Source organism: Anoplolepis gracilipes, chromosome 11, assembly GCF_047496725.1.
Source record: "Anoplolepis gracilipes chromosome 11, ASM4749672v1, whole genome shotgun sequence".
NCBI classification, from domain to species: Eukaryota; Metazoa; Arthropoda; class Insecta; order Hymenoptera; family Formicidae; genus Anoplolepis; species Anoplolepis gracilipes.
Genome location: NC_132980.1, coordinates 4,348,387 through 4,375,329, shown reverse-complemented (window position 1 = coordinate 4,375,329; position 26,943 = coordinate 4,348,387). Strand labels below are relative to the sequence as shown.

General features: G+C 30.9%; 1 protein-coding gene and 1 non-coding gene across 2 annotated transcripts; one reads left to right on the top strand and one right to left on the bottom strand.

Moving 5' to 3' along the window:
• The first annotated feature begins 6,356 nt into the window (after nt 1–6,356).
• LOC140671510 (U6 spliceosomal RNA) lies at nt 6,357–6,463 on the top strand. The gene has a single exon (XR_012047752.1). It is a non-coding gene; the product is annotated as a U6 spliceosomal RNA (small nuclear RNA).
• A 9,497-nt stretch (nt 6,464–15,960) lies between these two features.
• On the bottom strand, nt 15,961–18,092 carry LOC140671052 (uncharacterized). The gene is made up of 3 exons (XM_072902076.1): nt 17,657–18,092; nt 17,392–17,521; nt 15,961–17,294 (listed from the first exon to the last, which is right to left on the bottom strand). The coding sequence occupies exons 1-3, from the start codon at nt 17,796–17,798 to the stop codon at nt 16,964–16,966; spliced, it is 603 nt and encodes a 200-aa protein (XP_072758177.1). The 5' UTR covers nt 17,799–18,092; the 3' UTR covers nt 15,961–16,963.
• Nucleotides 18,093–26,943: the final 8,851 nt, after the last annotated feature.

The window sequence follows — 26,943 nt, the reverse complement described above, 5'->3', positions numbered from 1 at the left end:
ACGCGCCCTTCACGTGCTCAACGAGTACGGCCACTACGCATAGTTGTCATTAAATAATTTTAATTCTCTCTTGTAAAGTCAAACGTCATTTCTATAGATCTCCTGCATATTCAATTTCCATTTTCAAATATCTCTTGTCAAATATATCTTTTATTCATATTTAATATCATTGTATCTTTTACTGAAATAATTCAACGCCTAACACTATCGATTCTCGATTCCGTATCGCTCCTTACGAAGCACCCCCTCTCCTTATTGAAACTGGCTAGTCGCTTTAGTTACCGTCGCGATTGTGATTATCTTGGTATTTTTCGCGTGAGGTGAAATTATCATTTAGAGTGGCGCGGATTTTCGCGCCTGACGCCGAATATCGTTGTCGTTCGGGAGGAAAATATCGATTGGGAAAAGCGATCGCGCCGAAAGCCGAAGGTGTGCCGCGGACCAGTCTATTAGCCAAAATTTAGTCGAAGGAACATTTATAACAACTAACAAAATTACACGGTCACAATATGTATATATACATATATATATATATACCCCTTTTATTTCGGAAACAGTATATTAGAGAAAAATGTTTCAAACAAAAGTTGTATGGCTTCGAGAGGACCATAAGATAGTACTATTAGTTTGATATTGAATAGTCGTTTGAAGGTCATATAAAGATCACCTTGAAGAATTTTTTAAATGGGACATCCTATATATTTTTGCATATTCTTGTAGTTTACCTCGAGAGGTTTCCAAAACACTATAATAAAATATTTTTTATTAAGTATTTATCGAGTCATAAGGGTTCAAAGTTTTTGTTAAAACTTCAGTATTTTGATAAAAATACCTACAAAATATCTCGTAAAATAGTATTCACTTTCCGATAGTCTTATCTTACATTGTCCGATCAGTCAAGGCGCAATTCGGACATAATCTAGCTATTTAAGGCAAGATCCGAGCGCGATCCAGATTTTCCGAAATATTTTGTAGATATTCAAGGTCAAACTAATGGTACCATCTTATGGCCCCCTCGAAACCATAAAACTTTTGTCTGAAACATTTTTCTCTAAAATGCTCTATTTCCGAAATAAAAGAGGTGTACGGGTAGTCTCAGACACTTTGTATATAACAAAAGAAGTTAAGTCTGTCAAAAGCAGATCATGCCAAGTTTCTGCTATCAACTATTTTCAGCAAAAAGGCTACAAATTTACAAAAGTTGCTATTACCGACGAAATTGACAAATTGGTGCCAAAAAGCAGAGCTTGTTTATAAAATCTGACAACAGATTTGCAGAATCTACAGCCTTAATTCGTTTGCTTACTGTTATATGACGTATTATTTGCTATTTATACCTACATATATTCAAATTTTGTCATGAAAGAATATAAAACTTACAAAATGAAGCTATAATAAAATTGTAACAACTATTTCTGTCAGTTTAATGTTTGATATAATTTCTCCATACACAGGGTAATTGGTGAAAAACCTGCTAATGGCAGATTCTTGAGATCATTTGGAGTCGGTTTTTCCTCAGTGAAAATATCAAGAAAGATTATCATTTTTTGCAAATTTCCAATTTTTATCATTACGAGTATAAATCTTTGTAATTAAGCCTTAAATTAAAATTCTATTATATTAGAGTAAATTCTATCTGAAATTAACTGAAGAATGTAGTTTTGGTTAATCTTTTAACTTCAAAAGTTTAGATTTTCCACCAATTATCAAGCACCTTATAGGGGATTCAGATGTATCAAACTGATTTTTTGGAAAATCGGACAGATAAATGTGTCCGAATGAATAAAAAAAAGTCGTCTGTTTATGGTCTAAATTTAAAATATAAAATAAGAGTTTAAATATTAACTATAAAATATTCAGTTTATTTTATCTACATTACATTTTAAAATGTGTTATTATACAGGGTGTATGAAATGTATCGAAACTCCTTAATATCTCGGAAAATACGAATTTTTGAAAAAAATGTTTCATACAAAAGTTATAGGTTTTTATAAGGCGCATTATATGGCAATATTATTATGACCTTGAATAGCTTTGTTAAGGTCACCATCAATTTCTTAAAACCCCCTACTTTGCATTACATATTCTTGAAGCTTATCTCGAGAGCTTTTCAAAACACTATAATTAAATATAAAACCCTACAACTCTTGTATAAAACTTTTTTTCGAAATTATATTAATTATAATAATATTAATTTATATTTTCGGAAATATTAAGAGGTTTCGACATTTCGTACCCTGTATATTAATACCCGGGAAAAAAAGTTGGCCATATATGGATTTTGTCAATATCTGATCATGTCTTACCAAGTATATAGTCATATATAATATTATATGATAATTAAATAAAATTATTTGATATCATATATGATTTTATTTAATTATCATATAAAAATAAAATATCTTAAAAGATATCAAATTTTTTAATTTTAATAAAAAAATATATATAATTAAAATAAAATAAGAAAGTTATATTCAGTTTGTTAAACAAACTGAAAATTTGAATAACTTTATCAATTTTTAATATTTATCGCAGTGGATAAATATTTTTATTTTATATAGAAAAATATAATTTTTAGTTTTCATGTATTTGCGAGATATACGTGTGTGTTATTAAAAATATACATGCGCGTTTCGAAATCTATGAAAAATATATTATAAAAATTAAAATCGCAAGTCTTGTGATTTTTATACAGCGTTCGGCAACAGATCGAAAAAAACGTATAAGGAGTGATTTGTTAGACCTCGGAGGATATCGATTATGTATAATTTTCTTCTAAAGGTGGAAAGATGAAAAATGAAAATTTTCTTTGTCTTAATTGGTTAATTTCCAAAAATTAAGCAATTAAAACACATACCTTTTTCACTTTTCACGTTTTTACCTAAAGGAAAAAGTTACATAATCACTACCCAGATACTCTATTCCTGCTACGATTCCGCCATTACATTATGACATTAAGTTATGCACGATTTCTGCCATGTTTCTGCCGATAGTAGCTGTCATGACAAGCATGTTCTATTCTTGCTGTATTTCTGCGATCGTATCATGACAAAACGTATTCCGTTTCTAATACATTTTTACTATCAATAATTGATATAACAAATCTAATAATAATACTGTCTATATTTTTACTGACATGATATAACGGTAACCTATATTTAATTTTTGCTGCATTTTTGCTCTTATACTATACTAGTAAAATTTATGACGGTAGAAAGTAAACAATTGCGGACACAGTAAATAGGAATCTGCTGTAAAGTCATGATTAGATCTGTTGTCATACTATCGACACGCTGCTAGCATTTGACTATCTGGGTTAAGATATCTCATTTTGTGAGCAAAATTTCGTTATTATGACGTTATTTTGCTACTTAAGATTTCATTTGAAACTAAATAAATAAAGAATGAATATCGAGATCTTTTAAATTCATTCAAATATACCATTTTATGAAGGATTAAAAGCTGTAGATTCTGCTACATTTCTGCCAGATTGTGCGCCCACAGATCTTGCTTGTTTTCTCTCGACAATCTGACCTCTACCTAATCTCAAGTTACATAAATCCTAATCGGTTTCTGCCGCCAATCTGACATCTGTGAGCACGCTCTGCTAGCAAATTATAAGCCTAATGAGAACATAACAGATTTGCTAGCAACTTTTACGTAAATCTGTTGCCAATCTGCTAGCATGTTACGCGCATTTTGTTTACTGGGTATATAAATATGTATATATAATGATTTATAAGTGGTTGAATTTATATTATTTAAAGACCTATAATCAAAGATGCGCTAATGGCTTCCCATCATGACTCCTGTCCGCCATCTTGTACCCATACTGAAGACAGACCAGCTGGGGCTAGGTTAGGTTTTTATATATATATATAACAAATTACGTAAGAGAGTAATTATATACACAATCAAGAGTTTATTTGGAAAAGTAAATGTATACATATATAGTTCTATGTACTTAAAAATTTTTATATTTTTATAAAAAAATTTAAATAAGACAAAAATATAGAATAACTCTATATTATAAACTTCTAATATTATACATTACATCTAATATTACATAAAATACGATCTTACCTTATAATTTCTGACGACACATTTCTTTAACCTAATATACTTGATATGAAGGAAAGCTCTTAAGTTAAAAAGTATAACATTGATATAAATTAATGGCTAATAGGAGCAAATCGCTGTTCTTGGAGCGCAAATATGTTTTTTATTACTTATAAAATTAAATTACATATATAAGGAAACGAACGTTTCGGTCTACTTTAAGACTTTCTTCAGCGTTAATTACATTCATGTTAAACCGTGTCTGTGGTAGTCGAAAATATTTGTTTACAATTTATTAACATTGAGTGTCGGATTCATATTTCGCAAAGTTAGTCAATTCTTAATTATTACAAAGGTCATTACAATATGGTGTCAGATTTTGCATCACATTAACAAGAAAAAACGGATTCAATTCGCGTTGTCATGACGTTGCAGAGTTTCACCGTTGGTTGGTAAGCCAAAGGGGAGAACAAGAATGCGAGGTCAATTATTAACAACGATTGACATAAATTAGTTCCTTAGAGTTGTAGAATAATGGACGAAGAGTTGTTACGATGCTTCTTGTTCAAATATATTTTTGATCTGATATACTTGCCCAGCATGGGCACGTAATGGCGGATAAAACACGTGATTCAAATGACCAATCAAAATTGTGTTCGCCATTAGCGCATCTTTGATTATAGGTCTTTAATATTATTTATTTATTTTTATGTGTGTACTAATTATATCACATAAAAGTACAAAATATATTGTCCAAAATAAGAAAAAATATATTAGATGTTTATATAGGGTGTCCCAGAACAACCTTCCGTCTGTAAAATGACGTATTTCTGACACAATTCTAAGACAATTTTTCCTTTATCAAAATTTGATTTGAAGCGTAGTTTTTGTGTTATAAGCAAAAATAGTTAGCAAATCACGCGTCGAATATAGAAGGCAGACAGGAGCGACGCGACGCACCACGAGCGCGGCCGCAGCTGACCGTCCGACGGGTGTTTTCTGCCGCATAACTATTTTATCTTATAGCATAAAATTATGCTTTAAATAAAATTTTGATAAAAAAGAAAATGTCTTATAATTACGTCACGAATAAGTGTTCCTTAAAATAACGTTACTTTGATGACCCAAAGTTGTTCCGGATCGCCGGCCGTCGGACGCTGCGATCAGCTGATTGCTACACGTGATGCGTGTATGTCTGAGTGTGTGCATAAAAGAAAGGGACAGAGTGAGTGAGAGAAAGAGAGAGAGAAATAACCGTCTCCGCGACGGCGACGCTCCTTCGATTGTCATCGACATTGTCGTCGATGACTTCAGACCGATCAATATATTGATTTTTCGGCTCAGCTGAGAGACACATTGCGTGTAGCAATCAGCTGATCGCAGCGTCCGACGTTATTTTAAGGAACACTTATTCGTGACGTAATTATAAGACATTTTCTTCTTTACCAAAATTTTATTTACAGCATAATTTTATGTTATAAGATAAAATAGTTAGCGACTCATGCGGCGATAATCACTTGTCGGACGGTCAGCTGCGGCCGCGCTCGCGGTGCGCCGCGCCGCTCCTGCCTGCCTTCTATACTCGATGTGTGATTTGCTAACTATTTTTGCTTATAACTAAAAAACTATGCTTTAAATCAAATTTTGGTAAAGGAAAAATTGTCTCAAAATTGTGTCAGAAATACATCATTTTACGGACAGAAGGTTGTTCTGGAATATCCTGTGTATATATATATATATTTTCATATGAAACTACGTTGGTAACAATTTCAATTCCAATATATGCATAAGAAGCAGTTATTGAATGTGCCACAACTAAAGAAAGAACGCAACAATTTATAGCGCAGCGCCTATAGCACGAAGATATCTTGTTTTCTCAAAATTGATTCGTGGAATCCATATATTATTATACATGGATGGATATAGCTTTTGACACTCTATATATATATATATATATATATGTATATAGTATATAAACATCTAATATATTTTTTCTTATTTTGGGCAATATATTTTGTACTTTTATGTGATATAATTAGTACACACATAAAAGTAAAATATTTTTTTTTACATTTTATCTTCATAATTAATTTATATATTTTTCTTATTTCCTTTTATTAATAGTACAACAAAAATATATTATTGTATTTAAATTTTCATTCAAACTAGTCAAAATCTAGTTGCTCCTTTAATATAGTATATCGTTTCGCCACTAGGTGGAAAATATCACTTACTTTCTCGCATGTACACTTGCAATAATGCTGAGTTTATAAAGAGTTTCTTTCGTCGGTGTAGTTGTACTTGCTTCGGCAGTACATATACTAAAATTGGAACGATACAGAGAAGATTAGCATGGCCCCTGCGCAAGGATGACACGCAAAATCGTGAAGCGTTCCACATTTTTTGCTCCCAGCTAGTTTAAATATTTTTAATTTTTATCCCAAAAATAATAAAAAAAAGAGAGGAAACAGTTTATTGCTTGCAAGTAACTTTTATATTCCTGACGTAATTATAAGACATTTTCTTCTTTACCAAAATTTTATTTACAGCATAATTTTATGTTATAAGATAAAATAGTTAGCGACTCATGCGGCGGTAATCACTCGTCGGACGATCAGCTGCACCCGCGCTCGCGGTGCGCCGCGCCGCTCCTGCCTGCCTTCTATACTCGACATGTGATTTGCTAACTGTTTTTGCTTATAACTCAAAACTACGCTTCAAATCAAATTTTGGTAAAGGAAAAATTGTCTTAGAATTGTGTCAGAAATACGTCATTTTACGGACGGAAGGTTGTTCTGGGACACCCTGTATATATATATATAGAGTATCATAAGCTATATCCATCCATGTATAATAATATATGGATTCCACGAATCAATTTTGAGAAAACAAGATAACTTCGTGCTATAGGCGCTGCGCTATAAATTGTTGCGTTCTTTCTTTAGTTGTGGCACATTCAATAACTGCTTCTTATGCATATATTTGTCTTGTGCCTATATTGGAATTGAAATTGTTACTAACGTAGTTTCATATGAATAAGAACTTTTTATTAGGCAAAAGTAAAAGAATACCAACATTTATTGCATGGATAAAGAAAACTGCCAAAAACCTTATCAGTATTCAACAAAATTACTACAGGCTCTAAATATTAATAAATAATAATATGTAATTAGACAGGCAATAGAGAGCCGACGCAGATGTAGGGCGTGAGGTAGTATACAACCACTTCCAATAATCCACCGTTTATTCAGCAAATCAGTTTCGGACTCCTTTCGAGCCTTATTCAGTGATATACATTACAGATTAAAATTAAGATAAATACAATGACGTAAGAATCCATAAAAACCGCGTAGACAGATCGCTTTATCGATACATACGTAAGGGATATAATATTAATACATAATCATCTCCACCGGTCTCAACACACAACCGATGCAAGAACCTCCCAAACGGTGCAAGGCGCAAGGAGAGCTGTACTAATCAACACATGTATACCCACGTGAAACTTTCAAAAGGTAGAATATGTTGTTAAAATTCTCATACGGCACAGAAAGGCTAAAAGACATCTTAAAGATATCTAAAAAACAATGAGACGTCTTTAAGTCATGTTTAAGTCATCTTTTAGAAACATGTGCCCTCTGGGTTGAGATAACTTACTTACTCAGACGGAAAATTAAGAACGGCAGAGATAATCACGAACCTCGTCGCATGACAAACGATACTTAACTGATAAATAAAATAAACAAGCAATGTCATGAGAGTACACAGGTACACCCATATACAAAACAATCGCAAACACGCGCAAAAATAACAACACAAAAATCAAATTTTAGAAAGATCGTCAATGATTGCTAAACATGCCTCATTTAATTTAAATGTATTGCTCTGGAGATTTAAAGAGTTCGTTTGGCGCTTAATGTGAATCATCTCGGATATCAATCTTTTCCCCAAAAAAAGGTTCTTCATCCAAGATTTCAACTTCATCCCAATTAAAGTCATGGTTTAATGACTTATAATTCGCAATGACAGATATGTGATTCTTTTTATGTTCCCTAATTCTAGTATTCAATAGACGGCCCGTTTGTCCCACGTAGGACGCGTTACAGTCGGCGCAATTAATCTTATATACTATATTGCTTTTTGCACCTATATGTAATCTATCTTTTCTTACAGTTATGAACCTGCGTAAATTATTTATTCCCGTGTAGGACATACGCACATCTAAATCCTTGACACACGTGCTGAATCGCTCCGAGATGTCCTTTATATGGAATGTTAAAATAGGAAACTTTACTTGTTGTTAAATTATTATCGTCAATATAGTTATTAGTCGTTGTGGTAATATCGTCATTAAGATTAAACATCCTATTACATAACCTATTGTCGTTATTAGATAAAAAAACTTTTTTTAAGCGTTCATTAATCGTATAAAAAATAAAAGCGAACGGATATCCATTGTTTAGGAGAATGTTGATAATAAATTCGAAATTCGTCTGGTAAAACCTTGGATGAGAAAGACGAAGAACCTTATCCGTTAAACCGATGACGATGCCGCGTTTATGGCATAGCGGATGTCGAGACTCAAAATGCAAATATCTTCCCGAAAATGTTGGTTTTTGGAACCAATTGAAATAAATGAATCCGTTGTTTGAAATGATCGTGACATCGAGGAAGTTCAATCTATTGTCGTCCCTCTCCTCAATAGTGAACTGTAGTCTCGGATGGTAAGAATTAAAAGTATTCACAATCATATGAAACATTGCGGGAGGGGCCGTCAACGCAACATCATCAACGTATCTTATATAAAACGGAAGAGTCAATGGAAGAGCCGCGACAGCCCTGTTCTCAAGATCTTGGAAAGTGATATCCGCAATGATGGGGGAGAGCGGAGAGCCCATGGGTGTGCCAAATGTTTGCTGGTAACAAATGTCATCGAAAGTGAAATATGTGTTATCAGTATTTATCAGTAATCTGAAAACATATATTTTTCAAAGAAATCAATACAGAATTAGTTCATAAATGTATAACTAGACCGCTAACTTCCTTATATACTAGACCTAAAAAGTGACCTCGAAAAATATGTACAATATTGGTGGGATAGAAAAGGAGGGGATAGATATGTAATATGGCTGCCATAGAAAACTCGTTTCTGAATGACATGGTTAAATGGTTGATTACAATAATTAAAATTTAAAATTCTTTCCAAAGTGTGTCATTATTTTATAACTACATAAATATTGCTAAATAAATAATAATTTTACATATTTCAATTTTTATTTGTAAATTTATATTTCTCTTCTGCTACATGTACATATATCCCAAGTAGCACATATTCGTTTCAAAAACGTTTCACAAATGTTTCTGCGAAACGTTTTAAAATCGGCTTTTAAAAACGTTTCTGATTGGTTAAAATGTCCACTTAAAAAACGTTAAGGGAAACGTCATTTTCTAACAAAAAAAAACGTTTAAGAAACTGTCAAAATACGGTTTTTTTCCTTTATTTGTGAAAAATTTGTTTATTCACAGATTCAATAAAATAATACATATATGGATATAATCCATCTATTTTCATGTTCTGAATCTCTTCTCGAGATTACATCAGAAGTCAAACTGACAAAAAAGACATAATTTAAATTATACTTTTAGTACCTGTTTTTTTAGGCTTTATATACATGTTATGAAAACTTGAATACGAGTTATAGTTAAGTCTGAACACGCCACGTAGCGGCAAACAAAAGAACACTATATTATAAAATATTATAAAATATTATAAAATTATATTATATTAGTATATTATAAAATAGATCTTTTTTGTCTTGTCGAAAAGATGATCAAAAAGTCATCTTTTCGTCGACTTAACGTAATTATGACTTTTAGAAGACATCTTTAAGACATCTTTTAGTTTTCTGTGCTATCTGGGGATCGTCTTAATAAGTACAGTCTTAATAATGTGTATATATATAATTTTGAATTAAAACATTAATTTTTGTTCTATTTATAGAAACGTAAAATATACGTTTCTTAAACCATGATTTTAAAAATGTTTCTGTTGAAACGTTTCTTGTTGGTGCTTGACGGTTAAAAAATATTGGATACGTTTAGAAAACGTTTATAAAACGAACATGTGCTACATGGGATGTACATATAGATATATATATATATACAGGGTGTCCGGTAATAACCACCTCACCGCTCATATACAGGTAGAGTAGGTCAAACTGAGTAGAAAAGTTCTCTACCATTTTTCGATTTTCGAAATAATTATCGAGAAATTAATTAAAAAAGATCGGCGAATCCGCGCGAGTAAAGCGCGCGCGGCGAGAAGGCCGTCCCACCGCTACGCGGTTACTAGGTGCGCTACTCATACGCATCCATTTCCAGTCGTAGACTGCTCCTCCTATCATTCAATGAGCGCCTAGTAACCGCGTAGCAGTAGGATGGACCTTCTTGCCGCGCGCTTGTACTCGCCCAGATTTGTCAAATCTTTGTTAATTAATTTCTCGATAATTATTTTGAAAATCGAAAAATGGTAGAAGACTTTTTTACTCAGTTTGACCTGCTCTATCTGTGTATGAGCGGTGAGACGGTTATTACCGGACACCCTGTATATATATACACGGTGTCCCATAACTCGCGAACCACCCGTCAGGTGCAGGTAGAGTAGGTTAAATTGAGTAAAAAAGTTATCTACCATTTTGCAATTTTCGCAATAGTTAATGCGATATTAATTATAAAAGATCAGCCAATCGGTGCCCGGCAACAGCGCGCGGCATGAAGAAGCCTACTACTCCCAAGTAGCACATATTTGTTTCAAAAACGTTTCACAAATGTTTCTGCGAAACGTTTTAGAACCGGTTTTTGAAAACGTTTCTAATTGGTTAAAATGTCCACTTAAAAAACGTTAAGGGAAACATCATTTTCTAACAAAAAAAACGTTTAAGAAACTGTCAAAATACGATTTTTTTCCTTTATTTGTGAAAAATTTGTTTATTCACAGATTCAATAAAATAATACATATATGGATATAATCCATCTATTTTCATCATGTTCTGAATCTCTTGTCGAGATTACATGAGAAGTCAAACTAACAAAAAAGACATAATTTAAATTATACTTTTAATATCTGTTCTTTTAGGCTTTATATACATGTTATGAAAACTTGAATACAAGTTATTTAAGTCTGAATACGCCACGTAGCGGCAAACAAAGGAACACGTATATTATAAAATAGATCTTTTTTATCTTGTCGAAAAGATGATCAAAAAGACATCTTTTCGTAGACTAAAATTAATTATGACTTTTAGAAGACATCTTTTAGACATCTTTCAAAAGATGACTTTTTTTTTGTAGGTAGAAAGATATCCTTTTAGACATCTTTTAGCCTTGTCAGAAAGATAATTTAAAATAGACATCTTTTCGTCATCTTTTAATTTTCTGTGCTATCTGGGGATCGTCTTAATAAGTACAGTCTTAATAATGTGTATATATATAATTTTGAATTAAAAAATTAATTTTTGTTCTATTTATAGAAACGTAAAAAATACGTTTCTTAAACCATGATTTTAAAAATGTTTCTGTTGAAACGTTTCTTATTGGTGTTTGACGGTTAAAAAATATTGGATACATTTAGAAAACGTTTATAAAACAAACATGTGCTACCTGGGCTGTTACTTGATACTAGGTGCGCCGACGAAGCGGTGGGAGGAACGCTCTGCATTGACAATCTGAAGAGTCATTCCTCAAGAGTCGTTCCTCCCACCGTTTCGTCGGCACGCCTAGTATCAAGTAACAGTAGAAGGCTTCTTTGTGCCGCGCGCTCCTGCCGGGCGCCGATTGGCTGATCTCTTATAATTAATATCGCATTAACTATTGCGAAAATTGCAATGGTGGTAGATAACTTTTTTACTCAATTTAACCTACTCTACCTGCACCTGACGGGTGGTTCGCGAGTTATGGGATACCCTGTATATAGTATATATATATATATATAGGGTGTCCCATAACTCGCGAATATATACTTATATATATTATACCTATTACTATATGCATATGCATTAGTAGATATGAGTATGCATTTATATTGTAATAAATTTAATATACTGTATATACTAAACCATATTTTATTGTACATTACAAAAGACACAGTTTCAAATATTTTATTTTTAAAAACAATTTTTTTAAGTTAAAGTACGTTAATCATAAATATTTTTATTGGAAAATATCATTATGCGCATAAAATATTACGTGTAGCATGTAATATATACAGGGTGGACCATTTTAATCCATCCAGTCGAATATCTCGAAAACCAAGCCCGGGAGAGAAAAATGTTTCAGACAAAAGTTGTATGGTTTCGAGGGGGCCATAAGACGGTACCATTGGTTTGACCTTGAAAAGTCATTTGAAGGTCACGTGAAGGTCACTTCAAGTTTTTTAAATGGAACACCCTATATATTTTTACATATTCTTGTAGCTCATCTCGAGAGCTTTCCAAAACACTTAAAACAAAGTATTTTTCATTAAGTATTTTTTGAGTTATAAGGCTTCAAAGTTGCAGTATTTTGACATAAAATACAAGATATCTCATAAAATATTCATTTTTTGATTATCTTACTCTAATACTTTTATGCACAGAATAACGAGACGAATCAATTGACATAATTAAAACACATAATTAAAACACATTGTTAAAGTAAAAATCTGAATTTGCAACTAACAGTTACACATTTTTACTTTAACATAATTATGTGTTTTCTTTACACCAATTGATTCGTCTCATTATAGTACTTTTTTAAATTGCTATTAGTATTGATCCTTTTAATACCTTGACTCTTTATTGAAAAAAAACCTTGTGATTGTATGTGTCGTGGAGCAATTTTAACATTATCCTGTAACAAGTATTAATTCTAAAAATCATAATAATTATAGTATAACTCGGTAAAAAATTTCTCATATATAATTATATATAACAATATAAAAGTATATAGAAATATATAAAATTCTGTATAATTTATGTATAGTTATATATAGTATACATAATTTTGTATTATCATTGACTGACATCTAACCAACATTAATATAAAATTATATATAATTATACAATAAGTCATATATTATATATAATTATACATAACTTATATAAAATTTTATATATTTCTATATAATTTTATATGGTCATATATCACATATGATTATACATAACAAATTTTTTACCGGGAATAGTCTTGCTTCTCTGCAGATATTTTATTAAAGGCATTTGCCTGCATATTAAGAAGCTGAATTTGAAGAATTACCTTTTCTCTTTCACAGATAATCAATTGTTTTTTCAATTCTCTAGAAATAATAACAATATAATGATAATGATATAATGAAGACAAAATAATCTAGGAAAGAAATTAGAAAGATGATTATTTAGTTTAAAAAATGTTATGTACTTTTGTTTAACATATTCCTCTGATAAATATTTGCACGTTGCAGAAACTTGCATTAATTTCAGTTGTAAACTTTCAACTTTATCTATTAATTCTTTCCTTTCTTTCCTATCAGTGATCATATGTCTGAAAAATATATAAATTAAATTATATGTATATTACTTACATCTATATCAAAAATATATATATATATATATGTAAACATAAAATACTTTTCCAATGCAATATTTTTGACATTTATTTCATTCTTTTGCTGTTTAACTTCTCATCTTAAATCAATTGTTTGCTTCTCTAACTTTTTCTTGGTTTCCGTAAGATTATTAATATTTTGGTCCCTCAACTGCAGTTGAAAAGTCATATTATCAATTTTCCTCTGTAAAGATGCGGGATCTTCTAGGATACTATCACTGTTTGAGAAATTAAAAAATATTTTGTGTATCTTGTCCTCAGTTGTCCTTTCTCGGCATTGGACAAGTCTTTGATCTACAAGAAAGCAATTCTTAATAAAGCTTTCTATGCATAAATCCTTTAAATATATAGTAAATATCTAGAAAAGGTTACACCTCGCCAATGATGTTGACCTTGATATGTTATTAGGAAAAGTTGATCAGTACTTTCCTCTCTATAACATATATCGAGGTGACCTTTTCTAGATATTTACTAAATATATAAATAATATACATACATTTTTAACAGTAAAATAAATATAATTTCGTTAAATAACAAGCAAGAAAAGAATCAAATAGTATAGATGGATTTTTAGTGATCAAAAAATTATCTTTAAGCCATTGTATCAAACATTTGTGATGAAAAATATGTTTACATAGCGTCTGACAAACGATATCGGATGGTACTAGTGATGCCATACAAATCGAACATATTATACTCATTTTATCCGACTTTGACAATCAAAAACTTCTCGGTGAAAAAAGGTAATTATTCTGAATATAAAAATTTGTGTCGCAATAAATAGGTACAAAATGACAACGGTAAGGCCGAGAACACACAAAAAAACTTAAGCCATAAGACTTAAGGCACAATTTCACGCAGCGAGTAAAAGCTGGTGTTTTACCCTCATTTCATCACAACGCAAAGCAGCGTTTAAAAAGCGACAATTGCTGACATAACCGCAAAAATGGAGTTAGAATATAATCAATACATCGAGTACGTAAAATATATACATACAGTAGCAGTTATAGCTGAAATTAGAAGCTGCTGCAGTTGCTGCGATGTGTTTATGAAAAAAAAAGAAATAAATATAAGAAGAAAAGGTTTTGGGTAGTTTCGATTTTAAAAAATTTTTAAAATTTACTGTATGTATATAAATTAAAAAATACTGTATGTATATAATATATACTAACTTCGTCCATATTTTCGGGTGCTGTCAATTGATTAAACCCTTCAGCTATAATTTCTTCTTTTATACACTTTTAATTAAAATAATTTAAATTTCAGCGTTGCTTCAATTCGTTAAAAGTTGGACTGTGTCAAACTTTGAGCGTTTATTCGCTGGATTCGCCATTCTGGCGAAAATTGATGGAGTAGGGGTAAAACGCCAGCTTTTACTCGCTGCGTGAAATTGTGCCTTAAAAGAATTTGGAATCGTGATAATCTAATAATTAAGCATCAAACGTTTTAATTGGACTACCAATCACCACCAAACGATTTTCTATTATGTAAGACCAATTTGAACAAAATTGTTTAATAAATAATATATTGGTCCGGCTAATTTTATAGTCATCGTCGTCATTTTACCGCACATGATTTTTTTCATTTTTCAGATAAACTATGGACCACCAAACGTTGTAAAGAATTTATTCGTGACCACTTAACGATTCTGCATCGAATAAGCTCTTGTTTAACTCGATTGGACGAAAAATAAAAATGTTCGGCTAACTTTACATCAAAATTTTAATTATTTATTCGGACCTCTTATCCTATGACCCTCTTATGCTATGAAACCTCTTATCCTACGACAAAAAATCCTCTCATGCTACGACCGCGAAAGGGGAATTATACCCTCACTCTCAAATTTTTGTCGTAGGATCAGAAGTTTAAGGGGAAGATTCTGGACCGAAAATGTCGTAGGATAAGAGGTCCGACTGTAATTAAAAAAAAACGATAAACAACCAAACGTTTTAATTGGACGACCAATCAGCACCAAACGATTACCAAGCGATTAGTTAATTTTAATTATAAAAAAATAAAAGTGGTTCGGCTAACTTTACGGAGGTCATTTCAAGAGAGACAAAGACGACGTTATTGTCTTTCATTGTCTCATCCTGCAAATATTCTTAATATGTTAATTGCAGAATTGGGAAGTAATGCGTTACTTTTACCATTACCATTACCGTTACCGTTCGTTACTATTTTTAATAATAAACGATCATTACTTAATTTTTCTGTCCGCGACAGGTGACAGTAACGATAATGTCGTTACATTTCTACCCGATAAAAAATTTCTTATGTATAGTTATGCAAAATTGAATTTTATTATACAGGATTCTACACAGTTGTGTAAAAATATGTACAATTATAGATGACACCGTATAAAACATTACATATATTTATATATAAATGGATTGATAGCTGCAATTAGAATTATGTATATGTAGCTTATACATACTTATACACAATGCTGCAACATTTTATGTATAATTATGTATAATTATATATAATTATATATAAAATATGGACAAATTTTGTATATAAATTTGTATAATTTTGTCTGATTATATATAAAAATTTTTTATCGGGTAATAACCGTAACAATAAGTTTATCCCACACCACCCCTGCTTTCAGTGCGAAACAGTCTATCATTGCACGGTTTATATGAGTTTTCAACTTTCCAAATAAAGCGAGATTAAAAATTATTAACGGATATCAATATGAAAATGTAGGTTGATATCAGAAACGAGTATATGTCAATTATAAATAATTACTCAATGAGCGACTATGCTATTGGATGAATTCATCATTGATCTATATCAATATTCCATTTAAATATAAGTAGCTAGGAAATATAAGTAATCTGTTCGGTTTCTTCCAATTTGACATTGTCATGTTAGCAAATCCTGCTCAATTTTTGCTGATTTAATCGATAATAACAGTAGAAACAGTATAACTTCTGTAGAAAATTTATAGTTTTAGAGACTTTCAAGCATAATTCTATAGACGATTGCTTTTTGCTAAAAACAAATGTGTAATAAGTAAGTATTTGGGACAGTCTGTTGAAACAGATTTGATTGACTAGACTTTTATTCAAAGTGGGTGGTGTAAAATAGAAGCTTTGCATAAAAAGAGAAAATATATAGAACCTATGTATTTTTATAATTTTCTATTCCTCAATAAATGAATCATAAACAATGAGAGCAAGAAAACTATGATAAACACAATTTTACTTTTATATCTATATGAAATATTTATATACATAATTCCACAAATTTACACACAATCTAATTACAGATAAAAATGTTATATCTCAATTAAAATGCCATCTTTTAATTTCTTATATTTAAATTCTGGTTTTGAATATTCATTGCTCCAAACTATCGCATTTGATTTGTTCAATATGCATTCTGGATCAATGGCAGCTTCTTGAAATTTTGATAAGGTTTCGCTATCTTCTATGTTTTGTGAATACTTTCTGAATTTCTCTTTATCTTTTGTAAATAAGTTTGTGATTTCTTTAGTAGTTACACATGTTTTTGATGTGCTTAAAAGTTTTATTCCAGAATTTTTGTTTCTCTTCCGTTTCTTTTTTATAAAACATTCAGTAGTTTTGTTGGTTTTTAATTTAATAGTTCTGAAAAAAACATTTATATTTTTAGAAAATTATTGAAATATAATTACTGAAATTAAAGCAGCATTGTAAGTTTGTAAATAATTACTTTAATACTTACCTCTCCAAAATTTCATCTAACTTTTTAGCAATAAAATTTTGAAATGTGTCAGTAACTCCAAAATTTGTAAATTTGTCCTGTGTTGAACTTATTCTAAGAGACTTTCCATTTGAGTTGTTGGTTTCTAATTCTTTAAAGTTATAAAAAGTAATTAATATATATAATTAATATATTTTCGTAATTATTAAAAAAAGTTATATAAACATTTATCATCTATTCCATAAATTATAAAAAATATATATTCAGAAAGATTAGATTTATTTACTAGATTCAGGAATAAATTCGGCTTTCTCCACGATATAAAGATTGTCATTTAAAAATTGTTGATCAATGGCTTCTTTCAGAATATTCTGAGGTATTTCATCTTCTGAACTTGATAAATCTATCTGCTCATTAGCTTTTTTCATTTTTAAATAGTAATATTTTTCAAATAATATTTTTTATAATAAAAACGGGGCACATTCCACTAACGCTGAATTTAATATAAGTTAAAAACTCATATAATTCATTAGAATAAATTAGAGGTTAGAATAAACATTAAAAACTCCTTCTTACTATACTATAGTACTACGTGCTCCATGTTCCATACTGAATATATATATTCTTACTTCATGCTCTATATGCTGAATTCACACTACGTCCGATATCCAATGACAGAGCTTGTTTTTTAGGATTTCTAACTAGAGATATTTTACATAGCTCTGTTATTGGATATCGAATGTCGTATGGTGAAAAAAATAATTTTTGGTTAGGCCGAAAGTTAAACAAAGACAGACATAATGCTCGTTAGAGTTCTTATAAGTACTTATAGGAACTCAGGTGGAAGCACATAAAATTGTAGAAGCCGTAAGCAGGGGATCTATCAGCTCCGTAAAGTTAGCCGAACCACTTTTTTTATAATTAAAATTAACTAATCGTTTGGAAATCGTTTGGAGATAATTGGAAGTCTAATTAAAACGTTTGGAGGTTCATTGTTTTTTTTAATTAAATAATTAAAATTTTGATGTAAAGTTAGCCGAACATTTTTATTTTTCGTCCAATCGAGTTAAACAAGAGTTTATTTGATGCAGAATCGTTAAGTGGTCACGAATAAATTCTTTACAACGTTTGGAGGTCCATAGTTTATCCGAAAAATGAAAAAAATCATGTGCGGTAAAATTCCAAATTCTTTTAAGGCTGATACACACTTTGGCAGAAAAGCAGGTAAATGTGAAGATGAGCGGCCCTCCTCACACTTCCATACAGTACTGTCAGCCTTGGTAGTTTCTACGCTCTCAAATTTTATATTTTTTTATGGGGACAGAGCGAAGCCCTGTCTCCCTATGCACTCCCATCTAAGCAAGTACTTTACAATGCATATACGATTCCACATGGGTTTGCAACTTGCATAGCAACATAAAAAGAATTTATTAATTAAAAAAGATTTATTTAAAATTTTGTGTAAGTTACTAAAACGCATGCGCGCGTGACCGCAGCGCACGTCCATGTCACTATACGTCGCCCGAATGACAGGTTTCATAGCCTCAAAAGTGATCATCTTAAAAAATTTATATCTCGCTTCGCGTGGCAGAGCGACGATTTTTTCTGCCAGATTCGTTCGTTTTGAGCCAAAATCTATTACTAAAAAAATTTACACAGGAAGTGTTTTACCAGAGAGAAACCTGAGAGTGGCCATGCAGGCGTTTTTCGTAAAACGCTTTCTACATGTTGTGCAGCAGCGCCATTGCATCCACTTTTAGGAATTGGAAACACTTAGCCACATCCACTTTTCGATACTGTCGGTAAAACTTCTCATTTGGTTTATGTTCTTGCTACATCCATTTTTCGACAATGATGGTAAACTTATCGTTTGGTTCAAGTTCATGCTGTATCTATAAATTATAGATAAGAAATTTCATATATATAAATTAATTAATATATTTTATTAGTTATTGCGTAATTGCGTACAATATTTTTATATACTACAAATAACATCCGGGTAAAAAATTTCTCATATATAATTATATATAACAATATAAAAGTATATAGAAATATATAAAATACTGCATAAGTTATGTATAGTTATGTATAGTATGCATAATTTTGTATTATCGTTGACTGACATCTAGACCGGTATTCATAGTCCGAGCTTATATTTAAGATCGTCTTAAGATCTCGTTCAACCAATAAAATGATGTTATGCGGCTATTTGATTGGTTGAACAGGATCTTAAGACGATCTTAAATATAAGATCGGACTATGAATACCGACCCTAGCCAACATTAATATAAAATTATATATAATTATATAATAAGTGATATATTATTATATATAATTATACATAACTTATACAAAATTTTATATATTTCTATATAATTTTATATGGTCATATATCATATATGATTATACATAACAAATTTTTTACCGGGGTGGAGGCACATAAAATTGCAGAAGCCGCAAGCACAAAGCAGATATCATAACGTATGCGTATCTGAATTTCCAATCTACATAAAAATACATAAGCATAACCACAAGTATAAATTCATTGTAGCCGATTCTACTACCCGGTAAAAAATGTGTTATGTATAATCATATATGATATATGACCATATAAAATCATATAGAAATATATAAAATTTTGTATAAGTTATGTATAATTATATATAATAATATATACCTTATTATATAATTATATATAATTTTATATTAATGTTGGCTAGATGTCAGTCAACGATAATACAAAATTATGCATACTATACATAACTATACATAACTTATACAGAATTTTATATATTTTTATATACTTTTATATTGTTATATATAATTATATATGAGAAATTTTTTACCGGGTAATAATAAGTGAATCGCATTACAAAAAATTAAGAACAAATTTATATTGATTGACACGTAAGTATTCTCACTATTTATTTATCAACGTAATGAAAATGGTCTCACTGAGACCATTTACACGAGTGATTACAATTACATACGATCATTGTCAGTTTGAATTTTCATTACGTTGATAAATAAATAGTGAGAATACTTACGTGTCAATCAAGATAAATTCGTTCTTAATTTTTTGTAATGGGATTCACTTATTGTTAGCAGAACTGGCTACACTGAATTTATACTTGTGGCTATGCTTATGTATTTTTATGTAGATTGGAAATTCAGATACGCATGCGCTATGGCATAGTATAACTAGTATGAGCACTCCGAGTTTTTTCGAGGTTTGGGTCGATCCGCGCATCCGCCATGTTTTTAGGGGAAACGAATCAGACCACAGACTTCTATATAATACTAGACTGCTAACTCCTTATGTATAAGGCTCTAATTTTATGTACAAACAAGTATGTATGACATCCTTTTCTGCGCATGCGCTGTGAAGGCGCGTGTGCACGCATGTATATGTATACATACTAAGTATGATAAACAAGCTTATATAAAAGATATAAAATAACTGCACATTTGTATCCCATAATTTAATATTTATATTTCTTACTTTTTTTACTAACACGACATGTGTTCTGACAAGAATTAGAGACCGAAAGCAGATTAGAAGTACATGTACTGATCATAATGGCGTCGGTACATGTCAGCGTATGCGCAGAAAGGGTCACCTTAGCGCTAATAGTATCTCCCCGAACACGCTCTTAGTACATAAAATTCGAGGACACTTTGGGTGCGTTCCATATGAACGCTCACGCGCTGAAAGCGTGAGCGGTTATAAGCGCTATTTTCAATCGTTTCGTTTGCTGCTTAAGCGCTTAAAATTGCAAACGGAAAGTTGTTCCTTTTTTCACCATGCGATACCACGGGTGCATTCCATATGAACGCTCAAGCGCTGTAAGCGCTCACGCTTTTGCTGTCCTACCTCGATGAAATAAGCATTTGTGAGCACAAGTTATGACGTCACAGTGACGTCATTAATGCGTTTATAAGCAATTATAACTCCAAATGGAACAGCGTAAGCAATGCTTATAAGCGCTTTAAGCGTATAAAAGGAACGCACCCTTATATAAGCAAAATCTAGGGAGTTAGCAGTCTAGTATTATATAGAAGTCTGTGAATCAGACAATAGTTGTTAATGTGGTAGTGTGAAATCTGTGAGAATGCATCACAGAGGCACCGACAAGATTAAAGACCGTCAGTCTTACGGAGTTTAGTGTAACAGGAAAAAATTACCGGCAATGAAAAGATTTTCCTGTTGTAAAAAAATCTTTGTATGGACTATCAGTAATAAAATAATGATTAATTACAATAAAACGCTTATTTTATTATTTTAGAAACAGCTACCCAGAAGATCTATACATTTTTTATAATAAAACAATAATTAGATGAGTTAAAATATTCGCATGATTAAAATAACTCGTATAATTAAGTCCAAATAGTCGATAATGTCATAATTCTTCAATTACCTCCGGGCCCACTGGGCCCTTTTGGCAATCACAAAAATTTGCCCAGGGCTGACGGTCTTTAATAGTATCTCGTCGGTGATAGAGGTTATACCATAGTATAACTTTTTATTAAATTTTAATTTATTGACAAAGAACAATTTTTATTTCTTTTATTTTTTTACATAATTTTTTAACTTTTTCTTAATTTTTTAAAAATTTATAAAATTTTTATACATTCCTTTCACGGCACGAATATAACGCAGATTCCTTGAACGATTGATACGCTATACTGAATATTAGTCCAAAAACATGGCGGAATACCACGTGATCAAAGATAAAAAGATCAAAATGCCGACAAACTCTGCGTTCGAATTTCACTGCCAGTAAACTGCCAGTACTAAAAATCTATAGTTTACGTTACATACACTATACATTTCTTAGTACTGGCAGTGAAATTCGAACGCAGAGAAAGAGTGTCCATACTACCGAGGTAGCACATGTTCGTTTTCTAAACGTTTTTTAAACGTATCTAATATTTTTTAACCGTAAAGCACCAATAAGGAACGTTTCAACAGAAACATTTTTGAAATCATGGTTTAAGAAACGTATTTTTTACGTTTCTATAAATAGAACAAAAATTAATTTTTTAATTCAAAATTATATATATATACACATTATTAAGACTGTACTTATTAAGACGATCCCCAGATAGCACAGAAAATTAAAAGATGACGAAAAGATGTCTTTTTTAAGTTATCTTTCTAACAAGGTTAAAAGATGTTTAAAAGGATATCTTTCTACCTACAAAAAAGTCATCTTTTGAAAGATGTCTAAAATATGTCTTCTAAAAGTCATAATTAATTTTAGTCGACGAAAAGATATTTTTTTGATCATCTTTTCGACAAGACAAAAAAAATCTATTTTATAATATACGTGTTCCTTTGTTTGCCGCTACGTGGCGTGTTCAGATTTAATTACAACTCGTATTCAAGTTTTCATAACATGTATATAAAGCCTAAAAGAACAGGTACTAAAAGTATAATTTAAATTATGTCTTTTTTGTCAGTTTGACTTCTGATGTAATCTCGACAAGAGATTCAGAACATGATGAAAATAGATGGATTATATCCATATATGCATTATTTTATTGAATCTGTGTGAATAAACAAATTTTTCAAAAAAAACCGTATTTTGATAGTTTCTTAAACGTTTTTATTTGTTAGAAAATGACGTTTCCCTTAACGTTTTTTAAGTGGACATTTTAACCAATCAGAAACGTTTTCAAAAGCCGGTCTAAAACGTTTCGCAGAAACATTTGTGAAACGTTTTTGAAACGAATATGTGCTACTTGGATAGTTATACTATGGCTATTTGCCTTCTGCTTACGGCTTCTGCAATTTTATGTACTTTCACCTTTTTATCTACCTTCTGCTTACGGCTTCTGCAATTTTATGTGCTTCCATCTTAAAGGTGGAGGTATATAGTCAAATCATAGTCAATCGTTCAAGGAATCTGCGTTATATTCGTGCCGTGAAAGGAATGTATAATATAAAAATTTTATAAATTTTTAAAAAATTAAATAAAAGGTTAAAAAATTATGTAAAAAATTTTAATATACAGTTGGACCTCTTATTCTACGACCTTCTTATGCTACAAAACCTCTTATCCTACGACAAAAAATCCTCTCATGCTACGACCGCAAAAGGGGAATTATACCCCCACTCTCAAATTTTTGTCGTAGGATCAGAGGTTTAAAAGGAAGATTCCGGACTGAAAATGTCGTAGGATAAGAGGTCCAACTGTATATAATATTTTAAATATTTTTCGACGTTTTATATTTACAAATATATTATAATATAACCATAGTATAACATAGTATAACCTCTGTGATGCACTCTCACAGATTTCACACTACCACATATACAACAATTGTCTGATTCACAGCATTTATATAATACTAGACCGCTAACCTTTATTCCCTAGACGGTTGGTATATAATGTACAATTTGTATGTACATAATAACCGATTGGAATGCAACCTAACCCAATCTTATAGTGGAGTAAATATTGACACACAATATCATTATAATCAAAAGTAAATGTAAAATATAGGTTTTATTTTTGTCTTTCTATCGTGCAGATAATACATAAAGTATATTGATAGCGAAAAAGCAGTAAATTGCCAAGTCTAATAGGGGCCCGTGTTTTACATATTGTATATTAATTCATTTTGTTACTTATTATCCTACTCTTACTATTTATCATCATACAATATTTTATTGTACATGTAATTTTAACTACAATTTGGACAGATATATACAGGTATTTACATATGTAAATATAAAATTTACAAAAACTGGGCACCCGTTAGTTTTGTTGCATTACTGCTTTCTGCTACGAAAGGCCAGAAAGGATTTTCAGGCCGTATCTCGGTAATCCGATATGCTTGAGGAGGAACAAGAACAGCGCGATTGCGCGATCCTTTTCTATCTTATATGTGTCCGCGCGAGCAATACAGTGGTGTTTGTACGTATACACACACTTATACATGAAACTCAGATTTCATTTTTAAGCGTTGGCAATCTTGAAACCAGAGTTTTGCATTGCCACCGCGCGAGGTCTCCAATATCAATTCGGAGTTTGTTCGTCGGTCCTGTCGACCCTTATGCTACGAAACCTCTTATTCTATGACAAAAAATCCTCTCATGCTACGACCGCGAAAGGGGAATTATACCCTCACTCTCAAATTTTTGTCGTAGAATCAGAGGTTTAAGGGGAAGATTCCGGACCGAAAATGTAGGATAAGAGGTCCGACTGTATGTACAAAACTTATGTGTATGCGTCATCATTAGTAGGATGACAGGCACACTGATTGGTTGAATTTAAAGCATTCCCAAGTAGCACATATTCGTTTCAAAAACGTTTCACAAATGTTTCTGCGAAACGTTTTAGAATCCGCTTTTAAAAACGTTTCTGATTAGTTAAAATGTCTACTTAAAAAACGTTAAGAATAACGTCATTTTCTAACAAATAAAAACGTTTAAGAAACTATCAAAATACGGTTTTTTTTGAAAAATTTGTTTATTCACACAGATTCAATAAAATAATGCATATATGGATATAATCCATCTATTTTCATCATGTTCTTAATCTCTTGTCGAGATTACATCAGAAGTCAAACTGACAAAAAAGACATAATTTAAATTATACTTTTAGTACCTGTTCTTTTAGGCTTTATATACATGTTATGAAAACTTGAATACGAGTTATAGTTAAGTCTGAACACGCCACGTAGCGGCAAACAAAGAAACACGTATATTATAAAATAGATCTTTTTTGTCTTGTCGAAAAGATGATCAAAAAGACATCTTTTCGTCGACTAAAATTAATTATGACTTTTAGAAGACATCTTTTAAAATATTACTTTTTTTGTAGGTAGAAAGATATTCTTTTAGACATCTTTTAGCCTTGTCAGAAAGATAACTTAAAAAGACTTTTCGTCATCTTTTAGTTTTCTGTGCTATCTGGGGATCGTCTTAATAAGTACAGTCTTAATAATGTGTATATATATAATTTTGAATTAAAAAATTAATTTTTGTTCTATTTATAGAAACGTAAAATATACGTTTCTTAAACCATGATTTTAAAAATGTTTCTGTTGAAACGTTTCTTACTGGTGCTTGACGGTTAAAAAATATTAGATACGTTTAGAAAACGTTTATAAAACGAACATGTGCTACCTGGGATGTCACTCACAAACGAGTTTTCTATAGCAGCCATATTACATATCTATCCCCTCCTTTTCTCTATCCTACCAATGTTGTACATATTTTTCGGGATCACTTTTTAGGTCTAATATACAGTCGGACCTCTTATCCTACAACATTTCCGGAATCTTCTCCTTAAACCTCTGATCCTACGACAAAAATTTGAGAGTGGGGGTATAATTCCCCTTTCGCGATCGTAGCATGAGAGGATTTTTTGTCGTAGGATAAGAGGTTTCGTAGCATAAGAGGGTCGTAGGATAAGAGGTCCGACTGTATAAGAAAGTTAGGGGTCTAGTTATAGTATAGAAGTCTGTGCCTGAAACCTACCCAGTAAAAAATTTCTCATATATAATTATATATAACAATATAAAAGTATATAGAAATATATAAAATTCTGTATAAGTTATGTATAGTATGCATAATTTTGTATTATCGTTGACTGACATCTAGCCAACATTAATATAAAATTATATATAATTATATAATAAGTGATATGTTATTATATATAATTATACATAACTTATACAAAATTTTATATATTTCTATATGATTTTATATGGTCATATATCATATATGATTATACATAACACATTTTTTACCGGGTAGTAGAATCGGCTACAATGAATTTATACTTGTGGTTATGCTTATGTATTTTTATGTAGATTGGAAATTCAGATACGCATACGTTATGATATCTGCTTTGTGCTTGCGGCTTCTGCAATTTTATATGCCTCCACCCCGGTAAAAAATTTGTTATGTATAATCATATATATGATATATGACCATATAAAATTATATAGAAATATATAAAATTTTGTATAAGTTATGTATAATTATATATAATAATATATCACTTATTATATAATTATATATAATTTTATAATAATGTTGGCTAGATGTCAGTCAACGATAATACAAAATTATGCATACTGTACATAACTATACATAACTTATGCAGTATTTTATATATTTCTATATACTTTTATATTGTTATATATAATTATATATGAGAAATTTTTTACCCGGATGTTATTTGTAGTATATAAAAATATTGTACGCAATTACGCAATAACTAATAAAATATATTAATTAATTTATATATATGAAATTTCTTATCTATAATTTATAGATACAGCATGAACTTGAACCAAACGATAAGTTTACCATCATTGTCGAAAAATGGATGTAGCAAGAACATAAACCAAATGAGAAGTTTTACCGACAGTATCGAAAAGTGGATGTGGCTAAGTGTTTCCAATTCCTAAAAGTGGATGCAATGGCGCTGCTGCACAACATGTAGAAAGCGTTTTACGAAAAACGCCTGCATGGCCACTCTCAAGTTTCTCTCTGGTAAAACACTTCCTGTGTAAATTTTTTTAGTAATAGATTTTGACTCGAAACGAACGAAT